Raw genomic sequence first — 10,749 nt, forward strand, 5'->3', positions numbered from 1 at the left:
TAAATGGAGTTAAGGCAATGAAAGAAGCCAATCGAATATTTTTACGAAATATATGAATTCAGTTAAAAAAAATATATTTAGAAACTAAAATGAAGATAGAGGTGCAATTACCAATGAAAACCACACATACTTCTTCCTAGCTTTGTTGGAAGTCTCGCATCTCCTAAAAATAAGACCAATTCATAATATATAAGTAGCCGCAAACCTTACCTTACAAACCGGTTTTGTGGAGTTAAGTTAAGTTTAAAATTCACTTCTAACATGGTATCAGAGCAAGGTTGGAGCCTATGGTAGCATATTTCTTATTTCTTTGACATTACTATTTCACCCGTTATCGGATCGCTATTAGGCCACCAATTAATGTCAGTCTCACAAGATAAAACCAATTCATCATTCATGGTAAATTAATAAGACATGTACTATGTATTTAATTTTTGTGTAATACAAGCTGAATTAACTTATAATTATTATTACTTTGTGTATTGTCTTCTGCAGTGGAGATCCTACGTTTTTGGAACCCTTTTGGATGAAAAATGCAGCTAGCAGTGCAGTGGTGGTTGCAGGGTGGCATCGTATGAGCTATGAATACAGTGATGGCTCTCTCATCTCAGAAGAGTTGAAGGCACACATTCAAAAGGTCCATGCAAGTGTTGGAAATGCCATAACAGATGGAAAATACATAATATTTGGAGCAGGTGCCACCCATCTTCTTAATGCTGCAGTGCATGCACTTTCTTCAAATAATGCTTCATCTTCACCTGCAAAAGTTGTAGCTTCAATCCCATATTACCCAGTAAAGTTCTGATCCAAAGACCTTAGCTTTTTTTTATCATAAGACACTTTTTAACTCATTATTACTTGCTAGGTTTATAAAGAGCAAACTGAATTTTTCAATTCTGAAGATTATAAATTCAATGAAGACGCATCTATGTGGAAGAATGATAGTTCAAATTCAACCTTCATTGAGTTGGTGACTTCCCCAAACAATCCAGATGGGGATATGAAGAAAGCTGTTCTTCAAGGTCAATTTGTGAAGAGAATTCATGACCTTGCCTACTACTGGCCTCACTTCACACCTATCACAGCACCTGCAGATGAAGATTTGATGATCTTTACACTTTCTAAGCTAACTGGTCATGCTGGAAGCCGATTTGGGTAAGTCATATACATAAAACTGAGTCCAATTATTTCACTTTATATACATTCCATATCATAAATAGTATCACATAGTTTGAATAAATGTTTGAAATTTTCATTTATAAATAAAATTTTCTCATGGAATATGTGTGCATTGATTTGTGTTAATTAGGTGGGCAGTTATAAAAGATGAAGCTGTTTACAAGCGAATGTTAACATACATGGATTTGAGTACCTATGGTGTTTCTAGAGAGACTCAACTAAGAGTGTTGAAGCTTTTGAAGGTAGCCCTATCTGGAAATGGAAGGGCAATGTATGAATTTGGATACAGCACAATGAAGAACAGATGGACTAAGTTGAGCAAAGTCTTGTCTCAATCAAAAAGATTTTCTACTCAAAATTTAAAGCCTCGATATTGTTCATTTTCTCAGAAATTCAGAACACCTTCTCCAGGTATGTAGTTTCTTGTTTAGATATCAGCCACTCGGGAACATCATAGAACAAAACAAGGAAATTCCATTCCATCTAAATTAATAATTATTTACTATTTAATTAAGTATGAAGTCCCTCTTAAATTTTTATTATTTTTTATTGAGTTCCTTCTAATCATTTTGTTGTCAATTGGGAACTCAAAATTTTATATTTTCTATTAAAATATCTGTTTAATTTTTTTTCAATAATTATCTTGTTTTATTATCTTCTTTATATTCGTTATGAAATGTGAGGTTATACAGTTAATATAAAAATAATACTATGATTAATATAAAATAATGAATGACTTTTATTATTGTTGAATATTAAATTTTGTTATTCTGTCGTGTTAGCTTTCATATCATCACATATAATGATTAAGAGAGTATATTCGCCACCACTGTTAATGGAATTGTTTATTATTAACATGTGTTCAATAAAACCAATAAAATCACATGTCTTTTTATTATAATCGCAACATCATTTTATATTAATATTGAGACAAGTACGTAAGATGATTGACATGTTACATACTTATTAAATAGCAGATATAGAAATTTTGTGTACTCAGTAATAAAAAAAATTAATAAAGACATAATTAAAAATATTCAAATTTATAAGGGATTTAAAATTTAATTAAACCTTCTTTTAATCATCTTATAGAAATATACTATCTATTAATTTAGTTTTGACTAATTTATGCATATGCCTAACTAACTATCTTAAAAATAGCTATAACTTTTAAGATAAACCTACAATCTAACGAATGTATCTCTTTTGTATTACAAAACGATCTTTTACATCAAGGATATACGATTTAAAAGTTAATGGGGGGCATTGGTGAAGTTTAAAAAGTTTGCTAACAATTTTGGTATTTATTGCAGCTTTTGCATGGTTGAAGTGTGAAACATCAGTTTTACAAGATCGTTCTTGTTATGAAGTTCTGAAAGAAGTAAACATTACTGGGAGAGAAGGTAGTTTATTTGGTGCTGATAAGCACTATGTGCGTCTTAGCTTGGTCAGGAGCGAAGATGACTTCGATTTATTGCTAAGGCAAATAAAAAAGCTAGTTTCTGTGGAAAGTAATGATAAAGGTGTGACCGAAGTTTCAACTGGTTTAGGGCAAAACAACGAGTCTACACTGATGTTGGATGGTGACTGTTGTGGGAACAGATCATTCGATTTCAGAATGGAATTAGAGGTTATGAACTATAATGGATTGTACACTATTATTGATCCTTTTTCTTATCAATAAATTAAAGTTTAAATATTCTTATCATTGGATTAAGTTTTTTTTTATTTTCCAGATTTTAATTAGATTTTTGGCTTGAATTTTTATATTTTGGAAAAATTGCTTTGTTTTGAATACAATTAAAGATTAGTACTACGTGAGTAACAAATTATAAATTATTTCCGTAATACTTTTTTCTTTATTTTACAGTTATATATTGATAACTTTGTTTCATTTAGGAATTATTTACTCATATTATTATATTGTTATAATATGATTGTTAAGTGGCTGTATTAATGGTTAAAGCATCATTTTTATGTCCATTTAATCAACCATCTTATCATATATATACTCTCAAAATGATATTTATGTACAAAAGTTTTAAATAGAAGAATAATATTACAGCAAACTACCCTTAGGTTGAGTAGAAAAATTATTTTTAAATTTAAAGGTCTGAAAACAAACTTATTTAAATTTGAGAAACTAAAAGAAATTTAAATCACAAATTAAATTGTGGAGTTGTCTAATACATCACCATAATGTCTGTTAAAGAATACTTGTTATTTGTATGTGTTTTAGGAAAAAATTAAATGTAATTATAAGTGTTAAAGATAGAGCTTGTTATGGAAAGGTTGATGAGTCTACTATATTACTTATTATGGGATCATTCATAAATATACAGTCTCGTATTTATATACGTTCACTCCTTTGCTTTTGTTTTAGGGTTGCAACATATGTTAGTTAGAATGTATAATCATTTAGATTTTCTGTTATGGTCGTACATTAGATTAGTCCTCAATTGTAGATCATTATTTTTAGTGGAACTGATTGGCTGGATTATTTGTGGAAGAGTTTGATGCAGTGGGTGTATTTAAAAGTCGCAAAATTTTATAGATCTTGTTAACTTGATATAGAATTAAATAATTGTAGAAATAAAAATTAGAATTTCAAGTTAACAATTGAGAAACATTGTCATTGATTAACATTGTAACTAATTTGATCATATACCATTAATTGATGTTGGTAGTGGTACAACTCCTTCATTGTTCTTTGATTTGGAAGTTCCAAAGCAGCACTAAATTTTCCTTCAAATGAGTGGGATGAAAAACAATTAAGAATGGACATTCATTCAAAGTGGGAGGGATCATCTCGGCCTAAAACCCTCCCTAGACTGAAATGATCGAGGTAAGAAAAAGTACACCATTATTAATAGCTACGGTGTAATTCAAGTCAATATATTTTCTGTATTACGAAAGTATCATATTTGTTTTTTCTGGTATTATCGTTGTTGTATCTTCTGTATATATATATATATATATATAAACCATGCAGACTTCAATAATAGAAATGATTTTTTATTTTTACCCATACATACTTCCGTCAGTTTTAAACGTTCTCTGTGTGTGTTACTTTCATTCCGATAACGTTGCTTCCGTTCCAATAGTGGTATTCAGAGCCAGGTTGTGAGAACCTAGGGCGTGTATGTTTGCTTCATCCTTCACGGAAATTCTGCAGTGGTGGAGAATGGTGGTTGAAGCATTTGAAGAGCAACAAGAAGGTTGTTCTTAGTCAAGAAAGTAAGGTGATAATGGCTGATCTTTCTATGATACATTTTCCGATTCTCCCAGACAAGAATTGGAGTCGCTGGAGCACCCAGATGCATGTGGTATTCTGTGTACAAGGAGTTAGTGGTGTAGTTGAAGGAGCAGAGTCGGCTGCTGATCTTTCTGGCAAAGAAGAACAAAAGAAGGAGTTCAAACAGAAAGACGACAAGACATTGTTGATTATTCACCAGTGCATGGACGATACGCACTTTTAGAAGATCCAAAACACAACTACAGCGAGGGAAGCGTGGAGTATTCTGGTGCGTTGTCATTCTGGAGGAGAAAAGGTCAAGAAGGTAAGACTTCAAGCATTAATGAGGTAGTATGACCATCTATTGATGGAAGAAGGTGATAGGGTAGGTGATTTCTTCAGCCAAATATTGACGATTGCGAATCAAATGAAAACTTGTGGTGAAGCCATTACAAATACTATGATAATTGAAAAGATCATGAGGTCATTGCAGTTGATGTTTGACCACATTGTTGTAGCCATTGAGGAATCTAGAGACCTGGGAAAACTCAAGATAGAGGAACTTCAGAGTTCATTAGAAGCATATGAGATGAGGATGAGAGAGAGGAATTCTGTAAAACGCGATGATCAGGCACTTAAGGTCAAGCATGTCAAAGTTGAAGAGAAAAAGAAGTCTAAGAAATGGGAAGGAAAATCGAGAAAAGGAAAGTGGAAGAAAGAAGGCAGTGGAGATACAGAAGAGCCAGATGAAAGATCTGGCTCAACAGAAAAGAAACACTTCAAAAAAGGCTCGAAGAAGAAAGACAAAAGAAATACCGAGTGTTTCAATTGCCACAAATATGGGCACTTCGCGTCTGAATGCTTTCTAGAAAAAGCGAATCAAAAGAATTCTTCAACCAAGGAGAAAGAAGCTCATGTTGTCCAGGAAGATTCGGATACAGAAATGTTGACATTGATGGGGATGACGACCACTGAATGTGCGAAACCAGTAAACAAGAACTAGTATCTTGATTCGGGTTGCTCGAATCACATGACGTGCAACAAAGGGTGGCTGGTCAACTTTGATGGCACAAAGAAGAGTAAGGTAAAATTTGTTGCTGATAACACACTAAAGGTTGAAGGCGTGGGTGATGTGGTCATCAACAGAAGGAATGGCTCACAAGCAATGTCTCCAACGTGTTGCTCGTACCTTATATGAAGTGTAACCTTCTTAGCATCGGACAACTAGGTGAAAAGGGAATTACAGTGGTCATGGGCAATCAGAATCAGGTGAAGCTATATGATAGCAAAGGCAGATTGATCTTGACTAGCAAACTTTCAAAGAATAGAACGTTTTAGGTTTATCTTGATGCAGTGGAGAATATACCGTGTCTATCAGCGTTGAAGGACGACGGAAGTTGGATGTGGCATTTGTGTTTTGGCCACTTAAACTTTAGAGATCTGCAGAAACTTGAGGAGAAGACCATGGTTTCAGGTATGTCATGTATTTCTTTGCCTATTGATGCGTGTAAACAATGTTTGGGAGTCAAGCAACCAAGGAAATCATTTCAAACAAAAGTAGAGACGAGATCGAAGGAATGTTTGGATGTAGTACATGCAGATGAGTTTAGCAGGTACATCATCGTTGGCAGGAAACAGGTACTTCATTGTCTTTATAGATGAGTTTAGCAGGATGATTTGAGTGTTTGTGATTAAAACAAAAGGTGAAGGACTTGAGGTTTTCAAGAAATACGTAGCTAATGTAGAAAGAGAGACTGGCAAGACTCTGAAGATTTTAAGAACTGATGGTGGGGGAGAGTTTACCTCACACGTGTTTGAAGTATTCTGCCAAGATAAGGGCATAATGCATGAAGTAACCACACCGTACACGCCTCAAAATAACGCGCTGGTAGAACGAAGGAATCAGGCCATCATGAATATGGCAAAATGTCTTCTCAAGGAGAAGAGCTTGCCACAGAATCTTTGGGCTGAAGTTGTGTCGACAGCTGTTTATCTTCTCAACTGCTGTCCAACCAAAAGTGTAGAAGGAAAAGTCCCACTGGAAGTTTGGACAGGATCAACACCACCAGTAAAACACTTAAAGGTATTTGATTCTTTTTCTTTTGTTCATGCTGCAGATAAGAAGCGAACCAAGCTGGAAGACAGGAGCGAGCCAATGGTGTTTGTGGGCTATCATCCTACTGAGGCTTACATGATTTACGATCCGATGAAGCAGAAAATGATCATCAATAGGGATGTGATCGTGTTAGAGAAAGAATCCTGGGATTGGAGTCACATGCATACAAGTTCGAAGAAGACTTTGGTTCATAGTTACTGATGAAGAACAAGAGAGAACTGAGGTTGTTCCTAGGACAGAAAATGCTTTTGTCCATAATAGTGATGATACTCAACGACCAAGAAGACAAATTATAAAGTCATCCAGACTTGGTGATTACGAGGTGTACTCAGACGCAGCGATTGATGAAGAAGGAAGCTTGATTCATATTGCTCTGATGGCCAGAGCAGAACTTATAGATGTGGATGATGCTTTAAAGCAAACAGTGTGGAGAAATGCGATGATAGAGGAGCTTCGATCAATTGAGAAAAACAAAACTTCGAAGTTAGTGGACCTTCCACCTGGTAAGCGTAATATAAGCGTCAAGTGGGTGTTGAAAAGGAAGCTGAATCCAGATGGTAGCATGTCGAAATACAAGGCGCGACTCGTCACCAGAGGTTTCTTGCAGAGAAAAGGTGTTGATTTCGATGAAGTGTTTGCACCAGTAGCAAGGCTGGAGACCAAACGATGGGTGGTGGCAATTGCATGTGCACGAAGATGGAGAATCTTCCAACTAGACGTTAAATCTTCATTTCTTCATGGAATGATAGAAGAAGAGGTTTACGTTCATCAACCTCCTGGATTCAGGGAAAAGGACAAGGAGGAGAAGGTGTATAGGTTACAGAAAGCACTGTATGGTTTGCGTCAGGCACCTAGAGCCTGGAAGAAGAAGATTGACTCATCGTTGATCCATCACAAATTTGAAAAATTCAAAGTAGAGCACGGGGTCTACGTGAGGAAGACTACAGAAGGTAATTTATTGTTTTTTGTCTGTACATAGATGATCTTCTTATTACAGGATCAAACGTAGAAGACATAAATGAATTCAAGGAGATGATGAAAAACGACTTCGAGATGACGGACTTGGTAGAACTTTGCTATTTCCTGGGAATGGAGTTCACATGTTCAAAAAAAGGGCTTATCATGCATCAACACAAATACGTAAAGGAGCTACTTGAAAGGTTTCAAATGCACCAATGTAACGCTGCTCGAAGTCCTTTAGAGGCAAATGCGAAGCTGAAAAAAAATGAAGCTGAAGAGGAGGCAGATGAAACTCGATTCAAAGAGATCGTCAGATCTCTGCGGTTTTTGTGTTTAGGGTAGGACTGGTCATCAGATTTATGTGCTAGCCTAAGAAGAGTCACATGGATTCCATGAAGCATATTTTGAGATACATCAGACTATGGAATTCTATTTCCATACGGAAGCCAGAACACTTGCTTGAACCTTAAAGGGTTCTGTGATTTAGACTATGGAGGCGACACTGTGGAGAGAAAAAGCACCTCAGGATTCATCTACTTCATGAATGAGGCGCCAGTATCGTGGTCATCCAAGAAGCAGTTAGTCGTCGCACTATCAAGCTGTGAAGTAGAGTATGTCGCAGGATGCCATGTTACCTGTCAAGGAGTATGGCTTGAGAAATTACTTTCTGAATTGAAGGTGACAGTAAAGAGTCCAATAGAGCTGAGAATGGACAACACTTTACAATCAATCTAGCCAGAAACCCAGTGAGTCATGGGAGAAACAAGCATATAAAAGTGAAGTATTACTTCATGAGAGACGTTGTGAACAAGGGAAAAATCGAATTGCTCTACTGTAGGACTACATAACAATGGGCAAATCTATTTACAAAGTCTTTAGCCGTAGACAAGTTTGAAACTATGCGAAAGAGAGTTGGAGTTGTATCACGTGTAGATTTGAATTAAGGGAAAGTAATAACTACTGTGTAATTCAAGTAAATATACTTTCTGTATTACGAAAGTATCTTGTCTGTTTTTTCTGTTATTATCGTTCTTGTATCTTCTGCATGTATATATAAACCATGCAGACTTCAATAATAGAAATGAGTTTTCATTTTTACCCATACATACTTTCGTTAGTTTTAAACGTTCTGTGTGTGTGTTACTTTCATTCCGATAGTGTTGCTTCCGTTCCAATAATTATCAAGTATAATATGGCTGAGATGATCTTTCCTTATCATAAGGTCTTTTCTCAACTAAAAAATTCACTTTGGTGGTATTACATAACTCTTCAGCTCTTCCATTTGCATGAACTTAGCAGCTTTTGTTCTTAATTTGTCCATATCTGCCATAGGCCTTTTACACAAACTATCCATTAAAGGTCTCAGTTTTAAGTAGTGATGAGATTATGTAATGCTACATCTGGGTTCAGACGCGTATATTCGATGCAACCTTTCCAAAATGCTCTCTAAAGACTCGTAATAACTCTCCTTTATCTTGCTAGATATTTCACTAAAGCCAAAGAGGTTAGGTGATGAGATCTTCTAGTGGCAAATTGTACATTGAAACGAGTAACTAGCATCACAAAACAATCTAAAGAGTTTATAGGAAGACAGGTAAACCAACTTAGAGTCGGGCCTTTCAGGGATATCAGAAAACCCGACAGAAAATAACATCATTTGATGTGTATAACCCTACATGAGTTACAAAGACATCCACGTGCTCATCCAAATCTAGACTACCATCATAAAGGTCTATAGTAAGACCATCCTAGAGGAAACTCTACCTCCATTATCCTATCCATGAAGGGATGATGTCGAGATCCATCCCTGTAGAAGTTTGAATAGTGATTATGTTCATTGAAAACATTTCCTGCGGGTAGTGTCCCTTTCACCCATTTTTTTGTCGATACAAGTTGTTGGTATTTCAAGATGTTTCCTCCAATTGCCTTCTTATCATTTGAGTTTCCTCCCTTAAGGCATTGATCTCCTCTTCATTCTTTTTCATCATCTCCTTTTATTGTCTTTGCATATATGTTTTGAACGCAACATTTACATTTGCATTGTGGTCCTCTCGAGTCACTAGTGGTGGTCAATCTTGTGAACTCATAGCTCCTTGTTGATACCATATCTTTCGAGCACACCCCGGTCCCACGGTGGGTGTGAAATGTTCTTGTAAAGAACATAGTTGTCTTATAAGATTTGGTATATCCCTTTTTCACTATCCAAGATGTCCTTATGTAATTCTACATTGAACCACACACAATATGAATATATTAAAAGATACCCTTTACTTGATGGTAGGTTACGCGCGTGTGTGTATACCTTATTGTTTGGATGTCTCATTAGTCATCTCTTTATTAGGATTGTAATATATTTTATGATGGTTTGGATTTTACAATAAATGAATGACGTATCGTGACGTTAAATTGAAATATTATTACCTAGATAGGTCGAGATGATGCTAATTGACCAAACTCATCATGATCTCAGCTTGCTTGTTATTTAAGGTTGAGTCTAGATTATCATGCTTTTATATAAGGAAAATGATACTTGAACAACAACTTTTGACAACATTTGGACACGGGACACGTGCCAAAATTTTAGTGGTGCACGTGGAAAATGATTTTTTGATATGAGAATGACGTGGCAATGAGAATTGGGGCAGATTTCAAAATTCAGCTTCATTTGTCATTTTCAAATTTGTAAGCAGAGAAGCATTTGAGAGAGAAGCTCGAGTATGAAAACTAGAGAGAAAAAGTCGTCCTCCTTCCACCCAACCACCACTGTCGCTAGAGTGCCGCCGTACCTAGACGGTGTTGTCTTCACTCCACCCAGCCACCCACTGTCGCCGTTCGTGCGAAACCTAGACGTTCTCGTCTTACCTCCACCCAACCCCCAAACTACCCATTAACGCCAGAGTGTCGCCGTGCGTATACGGAACCTGCATTTTCATTTAGGAAGTGAGAAAGTCCCAACTCCTCTAAATTATTTGTTGAATTGTAACTTGGAATTAAACAAGTTATGAACAGTTTGCACATTTTTGTTTTTTGTGCAATTTATGCTTTTGAACTGACCATATTTGTGATATTTGCTATCAGAATTAGGGGCGTTCAATAAACCAACGAAGCATAATTACTAAGAGTCATGGTGCAGGAACAAAGCTGGTACTAAAGGCAAAATAAGTCGGTACTTCAGTTGAACTTTTTGCACAAGAAGGTCAATTATGACCATGAAACTCATTTTGGAGTGCCTAATTTCTTTCTCACAATTTTTTTCCAA

General features: G+C 35.8%; 2 protein-coding genes across 2 annotated transcripts; both read left to right on the forward strand.

The window, feature by feature from the left end:
- Positions 1-511: 511 nt before the first annotated feature.
- Positions 512-4,658, forward strand: LOC106760092 (tryptophan aminotransferase-related protein 4-like). Its single transcript, XM_022780157.1, has 5 exons — positions 512-793; positions 866-1,155; positions 1,310-1,590; positions 2,493-2,809; positions 4,284-4,658. The coding sequence occupies exons 1-5, from the start codon at positions 527-529 to the stop codon at positions 4,656-4,658; spliced, it is 1,530 nt and encodes a 509-aa protein (XP_022635878.1). The 5' UTR covers positions 512-526.
- A 123-nt stretch (positions 4,659-4,781) lies between these two features.
- On the forward strand, positions 4,782-5,417 carry LOC106760102. The gene has a single exon (XM_014643534.1). It carries the CDS (start codon positions 4,782-4,784, stop codon positions 5,415-5,417), a length of 636 nt encoding a protein of 211 aa, XP_014499020.1.
- Positions 5,418-10,749: the final 5,332 nt, after the last annotated feature.

Source organism: Vigna radiata, chromosome 1 (assembly GCF_000741045.1).
Source record: "Vigna radiata var. radiata cultivar VC1973A chromosome 1, Vradiata_ver6, whole genome shotgun sequence".
NCBI lineage: Eukaryota > Viridiplantae > Streptophyta > Magnoliopsida > Fabales > Fabaceae > Vigna > Vigna radiata.